General features: G+C 44.0%; 1 protein-coding gene across 1 annotated transcript in view; it reads right to left on the bottom strand.

The window, feature by feature from the left end:
- LOC126458793 (probable E3 ubiquitin-protein ligase HECTD2) overlaps positions 1-20,035 on the bottom strand; it is a 344,272-nt gene that overhangs the window by 120,895 nt on the left and 203,342 nt on the right. Inside the window, exon 5 of the mRNA XM_050095818.1 lies at positions 8,099-8,163. Coding sequence (XP_049951775.1) covers positions 8,099-8,163 — 65 coding nt within the window. The remainder of the gene's footprint in view (positions 1-8,098; positions 8,164-20,035) is intronic.

Below are 20,035 nucleotides of genomic sequence, written 5' to 3'. Positions count from 1 at the left end.
TAGAGAAGTTCCAAAGAAGAGCGGCGCGTTTCGTCACAGGGTTATTTGGTAAGCGTGATAGCATCACGGAGATGTTTAGCAAACTCAAGTGGCAGACTCTGCAAGAGAGGCGCTCTGCATTGCGGTGTAGCTTGCTGTCCAGGTTTCGAGAGGGTACGTTTCTGGATGAGGTATCGAATATATTGCTTCCCCCTACGTATACCTCCCGAGGAGATCACGAATATAAAATTAGAGAGATTCGAGCGCGCACGGAGGCTTTCCGGCAGTCGTTCTTCCCGCGAACCATACGCGACTGGTACAGGAAAGGGAGGTAATGACAATGGCACCTAAAGTGCCCTCCGCCACACACCGTTGGGTGGCTTGCGGAGTATAAATGTAGATGTAGATGTAGATGTATATGCGCTTATCTCTATCGCCTGAGTTTGTCACCTCAGTGTACAGACTAATGCGGAGCTTATCTTAGTAAAAGAACAGGAGAACTGATCATCACAGAAAATGTTGGAAACCGTGATTTGAATGTACCATTCGGTTGCTGTCATGTGTCTGAGGTGGATTCTTAGTGAAAGGGAATCAAGACTTTTGGATTGTTTTTTATTTCTTCGGATGTGGCTTGGTTCAGTGTTTCTAGGTATGTAAATTCATAAAACACGCGACATTATGCGCCAAAAAACACTCATCAATACTTTGAAGAACCGTTGCGTAATCTCAGGATCGGTGTTTGTTGCGCCGTGTCCGGTGTCCACATCGTAATAAGACTCTTTCATCATAGTGTTAAAGCTAACTGGTATATCTTTTGTTTAATCCATACGTGAAGCAACTCACAGAAGAAGAACGACTGTATGGATATTTTCAGGAATACGGAGCAACAACACACATTTCTTCGACGACATTGTCACGAGTTCATGAGGTGTTCACCGGGGATAAGACAATAAGTAGAGGCAGTGCAATATCCTAGCCACCTCGATCCTAGCCGTCTCTCTCCCTGTGATTTTTACCTGGGGCAAATCGAAGAGGCAAATGGGCCAAAACAATCCCCACACCGTGGAAGAGATACAGCAGATTACTGAAAATGCTGTTCTTGCTATCCATTAGGCAGAGATGCTATGTGTGTCTCACAGTTTGATTAATCTAGCACAGAGCTACATCGATGTCAACGGCGGTCATTTCCAGCTTCTTCTGTCATGTTAATTAACAAGGGTCAATCTTTCGAACCATACCATCTGCTCTTACCAACTGAAATCTGGACTCACGTGACCAGGCCACGGTTTTCCTGCTGTCCAAGCACGGCAACATAGCAAAAAATTCCACTATGTATGTATCACTGTTGCTAAGGCAGCACTTATGTAGTATATTCTTTCCCTAGTTGAGTGTATGTTTGCCGGTAGAGGAAACGATGTGTTCCCAAGGAAATGCAGTGCACGTTTAAGCACCGTCGTCCTAAACACTGTTAATTCAGTGGTCGGTCCTCTCAGAAGACAACAGGCTACAGAGACTCGAGGCGAAACTCTGGCATTTGGCTAAGACACGTGCTGCTGTTATTTCGACGGTAGGCAAATGTTTGCCCGCGATACGCGTTCGATTACTTTGTGTGGCCCCGAGTACCTTGTGTTTCGCAACATCGATCAGTAGAACGCACGTATGCAGCTTCTGTGTTTGTGTTTCTGAAGTCGAGCTGAATTTCTCACAAAGTTGCGACATCACGATGAAAAACGATAGCATCACATCAAAGGAAAGGAAGAAGTTAGTGACTGTAATATTGCAAGTTTGTTTCAATCTTGCTCGGTCCATAATAATCGCTGTAAACATTTTGTCTTAACGTTCTTATTGTTACTAAAAACTGAAGAACTAGATGAAGTACCCAAATAACCAAATACCCCCCCCCCCCCCCCCCCACACACACACACAAATCGACGGTTGATAATTTATTTAATATGTTGTCAGAACATGGCGAAACTAGCTGCAGGTCATATTTCACAATAAATTCCTTCGAAAAGGGTTCAAATGACTCTAAGCACTATGGGGCTTAACATCTGAGGCCATCAGTTCCCTAGACTTCGAACTACTTAAACCTAATGACATCACACACAACCATGCCCGGGGCAGGATGCGAACTTGCGACCGTAGCAGCAGCGTGGTTCCGGACTGCAGCGCCTAGAACCGCTCGGCCACAGCGGCCGGCCAAATTCCTTCGACACAATATGAAAATTGAAGATTTAACTGTCTATCGTTCTGTAAATTACACTTGTAATATCTGTCTAGATCTCTTGCAACTAAATTCTTTTTCTAAACATAAAACAAACATATATTAGAATAATGTAATGGCGAAAACTTGATCATATATCTCTTTCTACAGTCTCTTGCCTTACCATTTAAAATGTCTATCTAGTCTTGTTTCTACTATTATACATTATTTAGTTTACTAAAAAGAGAGAGCTGGAGAGGGAGAGGGAAAGGGGAGAGAGAGAGAGAGAGAGAGAGAGAGAGAGAGAGAGAGAGAGAATGAATTGCTAACATCGGAATTATGTATACATTGAAATTTTTCGATTACTGTAAAATATGGCCTGTGTGCACTTTGCACAATCTGTTCCCTCTGTGATTTTGTATTTTTCTAACTCTATCAAAAAATGGTTCAAATGGCTCTGAGCACTATGGGACTTAACTTCTGAGGTCATCAGTCCCCGAGAACTTAGAAGTACTTAAACCTAACTAACCTAAGGACATCACACACACCAATGCCCGAGGCAGGATTCGAACCTGCGACCCAGCGGTCGCGCGGTTCCAGACTGTAGCGCCTAGAACCGCTCGGCCACGCCGGTCCGCCTAACTCGATCAATGAATGTTTATCGGTATATACACTCCTGGAAATTGAAATAAGAACACCGTGAATTCATTGTCCCAGGAAGGGGAAACTTTATTGACACATTCCTGGGGTCAGATACATCACATGATCACACTGACAGAACCACAGGCGCATAGACACAGGCAACAGAGCATGCACAATGTCGGCACTAGTACAGTGTATATCCACCTTTCGCAGCAATGCAGGCTGCTATTCTCCCATGGAGACGATCGTAGAGATGCTGGATGTAGTCCTGTGGAACGGCTTGCCATGCCATTTCCACCTGGCGCCTCAGTTGGACCAGCGTTCGTGCTGGACGTGCAGACCGCGTGAGACGACGCTTCATCCAGTCCCAAACATGCTCAATGGGGGACAGATCCGGAGATCTTGCTGGCCAGGGTAGTTGACTTACACCTTCTAGAGCACGTTGGGTGGCACGGGATACATGCGGACGTGCATTGTCCTGTTGGAACAGCAAGTTCCCTTGCCGGTCTAGGAATGGTAGAACGATGGGTTCGATGACGGTTTGGATGTACCGTGCACTATTCAGTGTCCCCTCGACGATCACCAGTGGTGTACGGCCAGTGTAGGAGATCGCTCCCCACACCATGATGCCGGGTGTTGGCCCTGTGTGCCTCGGTCGTATGCAGTCCTGATTGTGGCGCTCACCTGCACGGCGCCAAACACGCATACGACCATCATTGGCACCAAGGCAGAAGCGGCTCTCATCGCTGAAGACGACACGTCTCCATTCGTCCCTCCATTCACGCCTGTCGCGTCACCACTGGAGGCGGGCTGCACGATGTTGGGGCGTGAGCGGAAGACGGCCTAACGGTGTGCGGGACCGTAGCCCAGCTTCATGGAGACGGTTGCGAATGGTCCTCGCCGATACCCCAGGAGCAACAGTGTCCCTAGTTTGCTGGGAAGTGGCGGTGCGGTCCCCTACGGCACTGCGTAGGATCCTACGGTCTTGGCGTGCATCCGTGCGTCGCTGCGGTCCGGTCCCAGGTCGACAGGCACGTGCACCTTCCGCCGACCACTGGCGACAACATCGATGTACTGTGGAGACCTCACGCCCCACGTGTTGAGCAATTCGGCGGTACGTCCACCCGGCCTCCCGCATGCCCACTATACGCCCTCGCTCAAAGTCCGTCAACTGCACATACGGTTCACGTCCACGCTGTCGCGGCATGCTACCAGTGTTAAAGACTGCGATGGAGCTCCGTATGCCACGGCAAACTGGCTGACACTGACGGCGGCGGTGCACAAATGCTGCGCAGCTAGCGCCATTCGACGGCCAACACCGCGGTTCCTGGTGTGTCCGCTGTGCCGTGCGTGTGATCATTGCTTGTACAGCCCTCTCGCAGTGTCCGGAGCAAGTATGGTGGGTCTGACACACCGGTGTCAATGTGTTCTTTTTTCCATTTCCAGGAGTGTATATATATATATATATATATATATATATATATATATATATATATATATATATATATATATACAGTTCTTGTTTCATGTACATTGAGTATAGTTATTCCTGTAATTTTTGTGCTTCACTTCGTCACTAGAGTCCTATTTGTACTGATATGTAGCGTCTGCAGCGGGACCCCTTATCAAGACAAGTGATGTACGAGGGATTGCTGATCAGTCCCGGGTTTTTCCTAGTTAACATAGACGTACATTAATTCTGATGTTTTGGTATTAAAACTTGTTCTTTACTTTGTATGTGACAGTAAGTGTACAGCAGTAACATTGCTTTTTATTTTCCTGTGTGGGCTTCAAGTGAACACGGCGCAAGAAAATCGAGAATTCACAGTGCAAGACAGTCGTGCCGTGGCTCAGTATCTTTTATTAAATAGGAACACGGCCAAACAAATTTGTCTGTTACATTGGGTGGTAACTGCCCTTCCTACTCCACTATCAAGGATTGGGTTTTTGCATTTTAGTACCGAAGATGAGGAGCACTCTGGAAGGCCAATTCAAGTTACAGTTCTGGAAACCGTAGACGTGTTCGTTACGGGATCATGGATGGTCGGATAATAACTGCTAGAAAGATAGAAGACTCTCTGGGAACATACCGAGAACATGGGGATCATATTATTCATGAGATGTTGGAGATGAGAAAGCTCTCAGCCAAATGGCTTCCGAAATGTTTCAGTGGAGACCAAAAGCTTGAACAATCGATTGCTTCACAGTATATTTTGGTCAACTTTCGCGGGGTTCCTGCGGGATTTTTGGATCGTTCCGTTACCATGGATGAAATATGCGTGTGCGCAGTCCAAAGAACGGAGACGCAACGGTTCTCCAGGTACGAAGAAGCTCAAAACACAAAAAGCAGCAGACAAGTTGCTCGCGTCCATCACTTGGAATAAAGATGGAATACTGGTTATTGACTACTTAAAGCTACAATTGGTCTTCAAAGATCGAGGAAAGCCGAGGAAACGAATCCCTTCTCACAAGGCGGCCAACACGCATCATAAATTATGGTAGAGTTTCACTTTGAAATCCTCAAACATCCACCCTATTCGCCTGACGTGGCCGCCCTTGTTCCGAAACCTCAAGAAACATCTCCAGGGATGACGAATTCGGAACACTGAGGAAAGGCTACTGATGAGTGGCCTGTAGTACAATCGATGTTTTTTTGGATGGGGTGAAGAAGCTGAGAAGATGGAATAAATATGGCTAGGTGTGTTGAGCACAAGGGGGAACATGTTGAGTAAATAATTTTTTTTTTCAAGCTGATAATAGCTTTTTTCTTTATAAAGCCGAGGACTTATCAGCAACGCTCCCCCTCCTCCGTCATAGTGAATGAAACGACGAATAACAAAACCTATCCATTGAGAAACAGCGTTTGCACTAACTACCCAGTACATTTCTCAGCAGAATTACATCGATGGCTTTTAATATAAGACCATTATTGAAGAAAATTCATTTGGATTTAACATTCCGTTAACGACGGGGGCATTAGAGATGAACCACAAGCTCGGCTTGAGGAAGGATATCAGCTGTGACATTTTCAACGAAAGCACCACAGTATTTTCTTTAAATGATTCGGGGTACTCACGGGAAACCTAAATCTGGATGGCTGGATGGGTTTGGAATCACTGCCCTCCGGAAAGCGAGTCTGGTGACATCCCGCACCTTCCTCGGAGTACGTCGGTGAGTGACGAGATGCTTCGTGGACTATGGGACCGTAATATACAGGTATCATACTGAATAAGAACCACCGACATGGGTGAAAGTGTACGATAATATACTCCAAGAAAAAATACACACCTCGAAGGAATTATTCTAATAGGATGGAAATCGGTAGATGTGATTTACATGTACAGATAAACAAATGACTACACTTTGAGAAAAATAAAATAATTTATTCGAGGAAAGAGCTTCACAAGTTGAGCAAATCAATAACTCTTTGCCTGCCGTTGTGGCCGAGCGGTTCTAGGCGCTTCAGTCTGGGACCGCGCTGCTGCTGCGGTCGCAGGTTCGAATCCTGCCTCGGGCATTGACGTGTGATGTCCTTAGTTTAGTTAGGTTTAAGTAGTTCTACGTCTAGGGGACTGATGACCTCAGATATTGAGTCCCATAGTGCTTAGAGTCATTTGAACCAATAACACTTTGGTCTACCTCCGGCCCTTATGCAAGCAATTATTGTGCTTGGCATTGATTGACAGATTTGTTGGAAGTCCTCCTGAGAAAGATCGTGCCAAATTCTGTCCAATTTGCGCGTTAGCTTCAAAATCCCGAGCTGGTTTGAGGGCCCTACCACTCGTCTTCCAAACCTTCTCAGTTGGGGAGAACTCCGACAACATTGCTGGAGACGTCTTCGGCTTGGAATCTCATTGATTGTCTTTAGTGAGGAGTCCCGCTTCGAACTAAGCCACGATGACCAGCAAAGCCATATCTGGAGATGCTCCAGATAGCTGTGGGAAACCACCCGACTGTCACTCGCTTACGCCCCGACAACCCGGAATGATGGTCTGAGGTGCCATTTCATTTCATAGTATGACCCCCTTGGTTATTACCCTGGGCCCCGCTTACAGCACAGCGTTACGTCGACGATATTCTACGCCGCGTTTTGTTGCCCTTCATGGCGAACCATCGTGAGCTTACATTTCAGCAAGATAATGCCTGTCCGCAAATGGCGAGAGTTTCTACTGCTCATCTTCGTGATTGCTAAACCCTGCCACGGCCAGTAAGGTTGCCGCATCTCTCCCTATTTGAGAACGTTTGGAGCATTGTGGGGAGGGCGATCCAACCGTCTCGGTATTTTGACGATCTAACACGTCAGTTGGGCAGAATCTGGCACGATATTCCTCAGGAGGACATCCAACAACTCTGTGAATCAACGCCAAGCGGAATAACTGCTTGTACAAGGGCCAGAGGTGCGCCAACGGGTTATTGGGTTGCTCAATTTGAGGAGCTCTTTCTCTTGAATAAATTATTCAATTTTTTCTGGAATTGTAATCATTTGTTTGTCTGTACATCACAACTACCGATTCCCGTACCATTCGGATAATTTCTTCGTGGTGAGTTTTTTTTGTCTTAGAACGTACAATTAAAAATGTTCAAGTAAATAGGGGTCCGCAAACGAGCCATTTTGGACATACTAAGAATGTGTGCTTACAAGCCGCCACTGACTTCCAATATGAAATATCGTATAGTATCGTATGTTAACCGGGGACCTAGAAACGACGGAGAGGCTCCGTCCCCGCCGCAGCCGCAGTGGTCCACAACCCCATGACGGCTACCACAGTCCACTTCACCCCTCCACCGCCCCACACCGAACCCAGGGTTATTGTGCGGTTCGGCCCCCGGCGGACCTGCCAGGGAACGTCTCACACCAGACGAGTGTAGCCCCTATGTTTGCGTGGTAGACTAATGGTGGTGTACGCGTACGTGGAGAACTTGTTTGCGCAGCAATCGCCGACATAGTGTAACTGAGGCGGAATAAGTGGAAACAGCCCGCATTCGCCGAGGCAGATGGAAAACCGTCTAAAAACCATGCACAGACTGGCCGGTTCACCGGACCTCGACACAAATCCGCTGGGAAATATGAAATATTGTCGTTGTTAGTACAAAATTTAATCTCAAGTTTCAGACATGGCCTACCTAAACAAGAAATCGCATACTTTCACCGGTTTCGGTTTTTAGCTGTTAATTTTGATACATCCTATACGTGTCTCTCGTGTAATTCTGTATTGAATTATTATTTTATTGTCAAGCGAATCACATAGCTTTGAAAATGAACACTGTACTCACACTCTGTCTTCTTCCAGCAGCGCATTGATGATTGCCTTCATGACGATCTTGTGAATGATCGATGGCTGCAACAGAAAGGAAACATAACGTTAAGAACAGTATTACGAATTTTGTTACATGGATATTACACATTCAAGTGGAATTCGGTTTCACTGGTTCAGCAGCTTGGGAACACAAACCTTCAGGAGTGGCCGGCCGTTGTGACCGAGCGGTTCCAGGCTCTTCAGTCTGGAACCGCGCGACCGCTACGGTCGCTGGTTCGAATCCTGCCTCGGGCATGGATGTGTATGATGTCCTTAGGTTAGTTAGGTTTAAGTAGTTCTAAGTTCTAGGGGACTGATGACCTCAGGTGTTAAGTCCCATAGTGTTCAGAGCCATTTTTGAACCTTCACAAGTCGAATCAGCTCGTCTATGCTTTCAATACTGAATTAATCCATGGTAACAATATGGCGAAAACTCCTCAGGATGCATCATTGCTCCCGCTAGAGAAGGAACATAAACAGGATAAATGTCTAATTATCAAGGGCATACAATGATACCCTGACTGCTCTCATTTGTACCACTCGTATGTTGACGTATCGTCCACATATTCTCTTGTGTAATTCCAATCGCGAGGAAAACGTAACAAGTAGTTTGCATATTGTTGTTAGGAGTGTCGTTTCCTTTGCATTCAGACGCGTAAATCATGTTGTCATGACACTGCAATGTCATCTGTTGTGGAATCTGCAGCGCTGTGTACGACCCTTGTATCCAGCACCCCATCAACGTGATTTAGTGCGAACAGAAGAAGCGATACGTTCCGTGTGTGTAAAACACGCCAAGCTAGAATAAAATCTCGGTTTTCAAGCCGCGTCAATTCGATTAAAAATCTCGATCTTTCGATGACCATCTCCGTAATCATCGTCAGGAGTAAAACCGATGTCGATGATGGCGGAGATGGCCATCGAAAGATCGAGATTTTTATTCGAATTGACGCGGCTTGAAAACCGAGAAGATTTTAGTCGGACGTGCCGCCGCGAAAGACCGCGAGGACGCAACACGCTAAGCCATCCGTGCATAATGTGCCAGGCAGAGCCCAAATTGCCTAACTCCAGTGCAACAAGAACGGAGAAAACTGAGATTAAAGTTATATGCATATTGAAAATTCAGCTTCAATTAAACTCAAATTTCTATTCATTATAATATTACCATGCAATTATAATTTTGTGTGATGTAAAAGTTTGTTGAAAACACAGCATTCTTAATCACTTGAACAGAAAACAATTGAACATTTGTATTTCTTCAGGAGTTAGTCACATTTCCATTGAAAAAAGTTCACTTTTTATTTGACTATAACTTCCAATGTCTTTTTGCAGTAATCATGATTCACAGGAGGCATATTCCTTAGGAGGGATGCGGGAGATGCCCCCTTTATCCTTGCTGATGGGGTGAATACTAGCGTATATGGCACTTTGGTTTATATTTATACCTTCAGGTTGACTATCTGCTGTAGGTATCTTCAACTTCATCATAAGGAATGGAAAATCTTATAAATTGTGGTCTTGTACTGTAGAGTCGTAAAATAGAAACGTCTGCAATCGAATCCATCGAATGTCAAGCCAAAGTACTGGTAAGTCGTCGACTGTCTTCTTCTGGTTTGATATGGCGCCCTCAAGAGCTTTTGTAAACAAAAAATCATTGTGATTCGTTTCAGATGCTGAATAGGGGTTCTTTGTTTTGAAGTGCCGAGTTGCATTGTAAAAATCTTCTGGTGAGAAGTAGTATTGTGTCTTTCTCACTTTGGATTTAATTACTCGCGAGTCGGAGTTATTTGGCAGATAACTGTGTCCAAGGAGTAATAATTTTAAATCAGTAATATCCGCTTTGATTGCAGAGCTCTGCAGAAGCTTCAGCGTGATTAACACAGCTTTTGGATTTCGATTCTGACAGTGAAAGTCTCTGAATAAGACGGAATATGCTTGTGGTCTTTTGCTTTGTTTGTTACGTGCTGTTCCAAGCATGTAGCTAATTCTCGTGACGCGAGAACCTTCTCCTTCTGGCCCTACTCAAATAAAACATTCGTCGTTATTGACATCATGACAGACAAAGTTGATATGTTAAAGTTTCGTTTATGATATGCAACTGAAGTCGTTAGCTTTACGTATAATTATTTAGGGGTATACTTAACTCGACATGTAGTGCGAAGAACACGTAAAATCAGTATTAAGGTGGACGAATAGCAAACTTAGGTTAAATACGAAGAAGAAAACGCTATAAAAATACATACAAGAAAATTGAAGTTAGTCACTTTGGTCTACGAAAGCTGCAACGAAATGTTCAGTTGCCATGGAAACTATTGTCACCTACGGTGCAAGAATTAATGAATGGAGGTTAAACACCTTTGGATACTGAAAATATACGTGTTTGTGAAATTTTCGTAACCAAAAGCAGAAAAATGATAAAAAATGGAGTTAGGCGGTTTGGCTTCTGAGAGGTACTATTATAATGATACGTATAATCTAGTATGTGTAATGGTTCATAGAACGACTAAGTTCACAATCATATTGACGTTATTTCTCAGCACAGGAAATGTAAAACCACGAATATGGATAGCTGTCACTCAGAGTCGTTCAATACGCTGCCTGTGAGAGTAGGGGAGCAGATGTAAGAACCCTCCATCGCCATTCTAGGCAAGGCCATAGTGGAGTGTTTGCCTTCCTCCGACATGCTTCAAGTACGAAGTGTCAAGTGTATAGCTGTGTCGTGTTGACAACTGTCGCGTGTGCGTATACACTGAGGCACCAAGGAAACTGGTACAGACTGCGTATTCAAATATAGAGATGCATAAACAGGCAGAATGCGGCGCTGCGGTCCGAAATGCCTATATAAGACAAAAAGTGCTTAGCGCAGTTGTTAGATCTGGTACTGTTGCTACAATGGCAGGTTATCAAGATTAAAATGAGTTTGAATGTGGTGTTACAGTCGGCGAACGAGCGATGGGACACGGCATCTCCGAGGCAGCGATGAAGCGTGGACTTTACCTTACTGCCATTTCACGAGAGTACCGTGAATATCAGGAATCCGATAAAACAACAAACCTCCGACATCGCTGCGGACGGAAAAGGATTCTGCAAGACCGGGTCCAACGACGACTGAAGAGAAACGTTCAACGTGACGAAAGCGCAACGCTTCCGCGAATTGCTGCAGATTTCAGTGCTGGGCCATCAAAAAGTGTCAGCGTGCGAACCATTCAACGAGACGTCATCGATGTGGGTTTTCGGAGCCGAAGGCCCATTCGTGTACCCTTGTTGACTGCACGACACAAAGCTTTACGCCTCGCCTGGGCCCGTCAGCACCGGCGTTGGACTGTCGATGACTTTCCACATGTTGCCTGGCCAGACGAGTCTCGTTTCAAATTGTATCGAGCGCATGGACGTGTACGGATATGGAGATAACCTCAGTATCCATGGACCCTGCATGTTAGCAGGGGTACTGTTCAAGCTGGTGGAGGCTCTGTAATGGTGAGGGGCGTGAGCAGTTGGAGTGATATGGGACCCCTGATACGTCTAGATATGTATGAAGATAGTAACTGTTCCTGAAAGAACAGATATCATTGATGACAGTGCAGCTCCTCTAGAATAAATGATAATTAATTGAAACCCTCAGCTGCCGACAGGTGTTGTTGATATACCTCGATGGTGACAGCTGAAAATGTGTGCCCCGACCGGGACTCGAACCGGGGATCTCCTGCTTACATGGCAGACGCTCTATCCGTCTGAACCACCGAGGACACAGATGAATAGCACGATTCCAGGGACTTATCCCTTACACGCTTCCCGTGAGACCCACATTCCCAACTGTCCAAACTGGACAAATATCTATTAGGAGCATTACATATGTAGATTGTGGCCACTTAAAAATGAGGACAAGCTAAAACATTCACAGATTGTAGTGCCAAGACACTGAGCGAAGTGATGTGCTTGTAAGTCTGAACAAAGTCGCTTAGAACGCTCTGGACATTTCACATATCTTGGCCAGATACTTAAAAGTACACAGAACCTTTCTGCAGTCATCTTTTGCTTTTCTTTTCAGAGAAAAATTCCATAGGTAGATGCTTCAACATATTTCTTGGCTTCCGACGCGGCTGGTACAGGACCAGAGCTCCCGTAATTGCATTTTGGAACACCAATGAGATATTTTTTACTGCAAAGAAAAAAGCCTACAATAACGCGCCCGTATCTCATGAGTTGGAGTGAAGTATATCGTAACGCACAAACGTATGCACTCACACATACGTAAATATACAAAGAAATTAATTTTTTCAACTACAATGTACGACATTATATCAGAAGTACGTTAAAAGTAGATCCGGTCCCACTGTTGCAACCAAGGTTTCCTGTAGGTTTTCCCTGGTTAAGAGGTACATGCTGGAACTGGAAATCACCCCTCTCGCCCCCCCCCCCCCCCCCCCCATTTTCCAAGTATTTCCAATCGCAACCCTTCATCCCCACTTCCAGCCGGGATGCTCTTATCTGTTCAGAAGTATCCAGGTACATGACACAGAACATTGATATTGGGCGTGTTCATCCTTCGCCTTTCTGACTGCTTGAACTCTGCTGTGGGCACTTTTAATGTAGTACCTGAATGTCTGTGGAGGAATGACACCCCGTTCTTCCTCAAGAGCTGAAACCAGAGGAGAAGCTAGTGATGTTGTACGGTGGGGTCTGGAGCGAGGTCGGCGTTCTAACTCATCCCAGAGGTGTTCCATAGGATTCATGTAGGGACTTTGAGCAGGCGAGTCAATTTCGGGAATGTTGCTATCCACAAATCATTGCTTCACAGATGCTGCTTTACAGCAGGGTGCGTTGTACGATATTCGTCTCTGGACTATTCATCTACTGTAATCAGTAGACAATGCGGTAAAATGTGTTCATATTCTTCCGCATTTAGTGTTTTCCTAAGTGCAATAAGAGGACCACACACTAACTAGGAAAAACACCCCATGCCGTAACATCACCTTCTCTACAGGGTGTTACAAAAAGGTACGGCCAAACTTTCAGGAAACATTCCTCACACACAAATAAAGAAAAGATGTTACGTGGACATGTGTCCGGAAACGCTTAATTTCCATGTTAGAACTCATTTTAGTTTCGTCATTCCAACGTGATCAAATTGTAAATTTTCACAATCAACATGTGTGGGCTGCCGAGAATCCGCACGCAATTGTGCAATCACGTCATCAACACAGATTTTCTGTGAACGTTTGGGCAGGCATTGTTGGTGATGTCTTCATTGGGCCCCATGTTCTTCCACTTACGCTCAATGGAGCACGTTATCACGATTTAATACGGGATACTCTACCTGTGCTGCTAGAACATGTGCCTTTACAAGTACGACACAACATGTGGTTCATGCACGATAGAGCTCCTGCACATTTCACTCGAAGTGTTCGTACGCTTCTCAACAACAGATTCGGTGACTGATGGATTAGTAGAGGCGGACCAGTTCCATGGCCTCCACGCTCTCCTGACCTCAACCCTCTTGACTATCATTTATGGGGGAATTTGAAAGCTCTTGTCTACGCAACCCCGGTACCAAATGTAGAGACTCTTCGTGCTCGCATTGTGGATGGCTGTGATACAATACGCCATTCTCCAGGGCTAGATCAGCGCATCAGGGATTCCATGCGACGGAGGGTGGATGCATGTATCCTCGCTAACGGAGGACATTTTGAACATTTCCTGTAACAAAGTGTTTGAAGTCACGCTGGTACGTTCTGTTGCTGTGTGTTTCCATTCCATGATTAATGTGATTTGAAGAGAAGTAATAAAATGAGCTCTAACATGGAAAGTAAGCGTTTCCGGACACATGTCCACACAACATATTTTCTTTCTTTGTGTGTGAGGAATGTTTCCTGAAAGTTTGGCCGTACCTTTTGTAACACCCTGTATACTTGACTGTTGGCGCATTACATGATAGTAGGTGACGTTTTACAGGCATCTGCCAAACCCAAACCATAGTACCCCGTTTAACTCTCTATGTACAGTCACTGTGCTAGCTGGGCTGCTGGTAGCACTTAGGAAGTCACGGGTGATTCATTCCGTGATTGCATGCGATTTTTCACGGTCACACTCTGCGATGCTCTATACGATCTCTGTCCGCCGGAAGGTGTTGTCTGCCTGGTCGTGATTTAACTGTGATTGTAGCTTCACTTTTGCGCCTCACAGTCAGAACATCAACAATCGACCTGAACAGCTTTAGAAAGACTGAAATGTCCCTGATCGATTTGTTACTCAAGTGACGTACAGTGAACTAGTCTACGTTCTCAGTCACTGAGCTCTCCTGATGGACACATTCTGCTCTTACTGCTTCTCTGCTGGCAACACAATACTCCCCTCACCCGTTTTTATCCTGGCTTGTCACCTAATGGTCAATTTAGCATTACATAGGGGTGTCCGGGTCCTTTTGATCTGATTGTGCATTTGGCTAAGAAGAACAAAGACCAACAACAGCCCTCCTAGTTCTTATGAACAGGGAAACAAAGATACAGTTACACTGCAGAGCTAAAGAAACTGGTACACCTGCCTAATATCTTGCGGGGCCCCCGCGAGCGCACAGAAGTGCCGCAACACGACGTGGCATGGACTCCACTAATATCTTAAGTAGTGCTGGAGGGAAGTGACACCATGAATCCTGCAGGGCTGTCTGTAAATCCGTAAGAGTACGAGGGGGTGTAGATCTCTTCCGAATAGCATGTTGCGAGACATCTCAGATATGCTCAGTAATATTCGTGTCTGGGGTATTTGGCGGCCAGCGGAAGTGTTTAAACTCAGAAGAGTGCTCCTGAAGCTACTGTGTACCAATTCAGGATATGTGGGGTGTCGTATTGTCCTGCTGGAATTGTCCAAGCCCGTCGGAATGCGCGATGGACATGAATGGATGCAGGTGATCAGAGAGGATGCTTACGTACGTATCACCTATCTGAGTCGTATCTAGACGTATCAGGGGTCCGATTTCACTCCAACTGCTCTCCCCCCACACTATTACAGAGCCTCCACCACATTGAACAGCCCCCTGGTGACATGCAGGGTCCATGAATTCATGAGCTTGCCTCCATACCTGTACATGTCGATGCGCTCGACACAATTTGAAACGAGACTCGTCCGACCAGGCAACATGTTTCCAGTCATCAACAGCACAATGTCGATGTTGATGGGCCCAGGTGAGGCGTAAAGCTTTGTGTCGTGCAATCATCAAGGGTACACGAGTGGGCGTTCGCCTTCGAAAGCCCATATCGATGACATTTCGTTGAATGGTTCGCATGCTGACACTTCTTGGTGGCCCAGCATTGAAATCTGCAGCAATTTGTGGAAGGGTTTCACTTCTATTACGTTGAACGATTCTCTTCAGTCGTCGTTGGTCACGTTCTTGCAGGATTTTTTTCCGGCCGCAGCGAAGTCGTAGATTTGGTATTTTACCGGATTTAAGAACCCTCGACATCGCAGCGCGTCAGCAATCGTTGGTTAATATATTAAAAAACTAAAAACCCGCCTCGATTTCGAAAAAAACACTTAGTGTTAACCCAGGTTTCGGCCTAGATAACTACACCTTCTTCAGAACAACAATAAAACCCACGAGTGCCTAAGAAGGCCTTTGTCAATGATTAAAAGAACACCATAGCTATACATTTATAAACGAAAAAGAAAAGGAAAACACAAACAGTACATATGTACAAAGTCAAAACCACTACTTATCTTAATAGTGTACGCCATAAACTCAGTTTATGACTTCATTAGTCGATAAACGACACCGTCATCTGCAAACAACCGACGACGGCTGCTCAGATTGTCTCCCAAATAGTTTATGTAGATAAGGAACAGCAAAGGGCCTATAACACTGCCTTGGGGAACGCCAGAAATCACTTCTGTATTTATGAAAAATTCCATTAGTGAATATGTGTACTGTGATGTCGCATTTAAAATGCCTAACTCCTTGAAGAGGTACTGTACCTACACGAATAGGGCCGGTGAACACCACATATAAACTTACTGCTCACTTTTGTTCAAGCAGTACTTCCTTTCTAAGCGATGAGCTACCCTAGAAAATTGTTTCCAAGACTAGCAATTATATGAAGAGCAAATGTAGCTAACCGTAATTGTTTGAGCAATTCAGAAATATGCTTCTTCCAGATCAAGTTTCATTAGTATATACACCCAAAAATTTGAAGCAATCTACCCTGTTTACTGACTCCTGTTATGTCCTACAAAAATTGTCGGAATGGCTTTATCTGTTGTACGAAGAGAGTCCATTTAAGGAGAACCATGTAATAATTCTTCGAAAAACATCATTAACTATGGTTTTGTTACTTTCTCTGTAGTGAGGTTTATTATAATAGTAGTATCATTTGCAAAAAGGACCATTTCTGATTAAGGAATGCTAAGTGAAAGTTAACTCCTATGCTATCAGTCCTGTCGATGTTTTAAATTGCCCTAAATAAAAAAGTCATCAACCGGTTCCATGATCTTATTTTTTAATTTTTGCAGTTTTCTTTTTGATGTACTGATTATTGTTTAACGTTATCTCGTTTGATTTTAGGATGTTCTTTCAAAAATTGCCGTGTTATGTATTTATGTATTTTCCGTGGCAATTGAAGTTTATATGTGTAAAGCAAACAGTACTATTGTTCCATTAACATGTATTTCCGTTCAGATTTCCCAATTTAGACAAATGAAGACGTTTTCTAGTACCGGTGCACTTTTTTACTTAGACTAACTTCAGTATCATAGCTGTTTACCTTCGGAAGTTCGCTACATAGTGCACCCTAATGCCACTTGTGGAGAGTGTGACTACGGTGCCCGATGTTTGCTGAAGCAGACCGTCGTGTTGGCTTAATCCACAACCCATTAGCAGACCGGAAGACGTGTTCGATTGCTTATAATGGATGAAGGCGTTTGCTGTCGAAAATGGTCAACAAAACTGATGTTTGCTCTAAGTAATTGCAAGGTTACTCCAGCTACACCGGCTGGTATCAATAACATTTCCGTGAAGGACTAAACACGTATTTGATTAATTGCCTGACAATAGCGTGTATTCTCATTACATGTAAATTCTCCCTAGACTGTTACAGAATGTACAGCGAAGTAACTACTAAATGTTGGACGGACACTGCTTATGAATCCAGTTCGTAAAATGGGGGAAGGTTGTTAATTTGTGACCACATCCTTATGATAACATGACATGTTTATCACATCGCGTTACTGTATGCATATCATGGTTACCCTGATGTTTTATTCTGAAACTCGATATGTGTTCGTTCTCACCTTACGAGTTATCACACAGAGCTATTAGAGTTCGCTGATAGGATTACCCTCCAACTTGAAACTAGAAGTCACGGTGCAACTGTCAACAGGCTATGGTACCCAGCGCTCCTGCGTGTGCTTTGTTTGCCAATCGCGAATATTCAATATTGATTCCTTAAGGAATCGATAAGCACAGCAACTGTAGATTAATTAAGGAATGATAGGTACACAGTAATTATTCACAGTTCCACTGGTCTTCTGTTATTCTTACTGAGTTATAGATAGCCATCTTCAGTGCATTTGAGTGAGTTATCATCCAACAAACTTGCCGCAGAACTTGTCACCATATGACTTTACTGGTGAATTGGCAGAAAGAGTTTCTACCGCGAGTTTGTTGCATGGCAACTCACTCAGATGCATTGAAGATGGCTAGCTGTAGTTGACATCTGGATATGAAAGAATAATAATAAAATAAACCATTGGGATTAGACACATTGATGTTTTCTCTCCTTCCTTAATTCGTGAATATGTATAGGAGGGGCAATCGAGAAATTTTGTTCCCAAAATCGATTTATTTTTCGTATATTTTGCGTGGAACGACTTTGTAACCTCCTCCAGCGCTCAAAAAAATACGATACTTCGAGATCTGCAAAACTGCCTCGTCCGTGATCACTTCACCCGACGTGAATCTCGTAACAAAGAGCCGTATCTTTGTTTCTGAAGAGAATGTATTCACAAGGACGCCAGCCTGCAGAAAAGTGAATTCATGGCAGTTGATTTCTCATATACTCCCCGTTGTAGGTCAGTACACTATGCAGAGCAACGTTTTAGCAGTTTCTAGCTAGCCAAAAAATACCACAGCTTGAGTTCTACATTAAGTGAAATTTATCTCGTCCGTGATGTCTTTATTCGACGTGAATATACTCTCCTGACTCATTGACTTATTTTTAAAAAACCAGTATTCGCAAGGAGGGGCCTCTACAAAGAGCACAAGGAAGTATTAGTACAGAAAACCGCAATTTTGGCAAAGACGGATATTTACTTGTTGACAATCGCTGCGTCCTGTCCAAAGATCCAAAGATATTCTTCCTCTTCCAAAAATGGTATTGATTTTTCATGTATTCCTTGTAGAATTAATCTATTAAATAGATATAATATGAAACTGTGGCCATTTTTCTCTTTTTCAGTTACTCTATACTTAATACACATCCCTGATAAAAAATGTCAACACGACTTTCTCGATCGATGATAAAGATTTTGCATTATTTTTAGCCCATTCGCTTTCGGAGATCACCTGGTTTAATTTTTCGTAGGCCTCCACGAACTGTGTCAATCTGAATAAAATCCTTTTGGGTGTAAGGCTGAGTCATTAAGAAATACTAAAACACATATACAGTCTATGTTTCTACCGTCTCTGGATCGATCCTCATCAGTGGGACTAAATTGTTATTTTAGTGCCTCATAATGACATGGCTCGACACACGAAAAGATTTTATTCATTACTAGCTTGTAACGCCGGAAATGCATATCCTCCTATTTCCATCTATTGTACTATAAATTTTTTTCCTTAATTTGTTACCTGAAAATATGACATTTCTGTGTCTTTATATATTGTAAGTATTTTACATCTTTATATATTATAAGTATTTTACTATATATATATATATATATATATCGATGTATAATTGGTTTGTTTTGTAAATATTATTTGTATTTTTATGCTGGGTCCGGCCTAGGGAAAACTATGCTATCGAACGATTACATCGATAGGTCGTGTGGAGAACCAAAGTGTTTAGGATCTTTGGTAGTGTTAACTCTGCCGCATGGAGCGCGGGCAGAAGGAGTCTGGCTGGAGTAGGGCGGTGGAGCAGGTGTGTTGTGTGACGCTCCCGCGAGTTGCCGCGCTTTCGGGGTTTGGCAGCATGTAATTGCGCTCGACTTGCTATGATAGTTTCTGACACGGTGTCGCGGACGAGAAGCATTAGCTGGCGCACGTAAAGAGCCCGTTTCGCCTGGTGACCGTGTCGAGAAGAAGGCGTGCCAACATCCAGCTCCTGCAACAGCGACGGCCGACAATGAGTGACTGTCGCCACCTCCTCGATCGACGACTTCAAACCTTCAATCAACCAACAAGGAAGACTGGAAGCACGTAATGTTTTAGAACTGTATGGCAGACCTCAGCTTTTCAAACTGTTCAATTTGCCTCACAAAAGTACACCAACGTAGCATGAACCTTTGTTGCTCATTGTCCCAATTGCATTACCAAGCAGGGTCCCTTCCTTTTCCGGAATGAACCCGGGTGTCGTTGGAATTCAAACGGCAGCATTAAAGTAATCTCATTCCATTTCACTGCTTTAGTTTCAAAGTTCAATTAAAGTATTCATAGCTGGCTACAATATTTTGATTACACAAGTACAAATTAAGGGTGCGAGTTTTGTTACCATATTTTAGCTTACCTGTGACTGCAGCTCAGCGTGGTACGTACTAAATTTTACTATTGTTAATTGTTCAGAATCATTTAATTCAATTTCAAAGTTAAACCTCTTATTTCTAAATTGCGTAGATTCAAGCAGCTTTTGAAATGATTGTTGACGTAGCCCAAGACTAACCTTATTTTATTAAATTTCGTAGTGCTCCAGAAACAAAGTTCACTATTAAT

This window comes from Schistocerca serialis, chromosome 1 (assembly GCF_023864345.2).
Source record: "Schistocerca serialis cubense isolate TAMUIC-IGC-003099 chromosome 1, iqSchSeri2.2, whole genome shotgun sequence".
Lineage (NCBI taxonomy): Eukaryota > Metazoa > Arthropoda > Insecta > Orthoptera > Acrididae > Schistocerca > Schistocerca serialis.
This window is presented reverse-complemented; position numbering and strand designations above follow the sequence as displayed.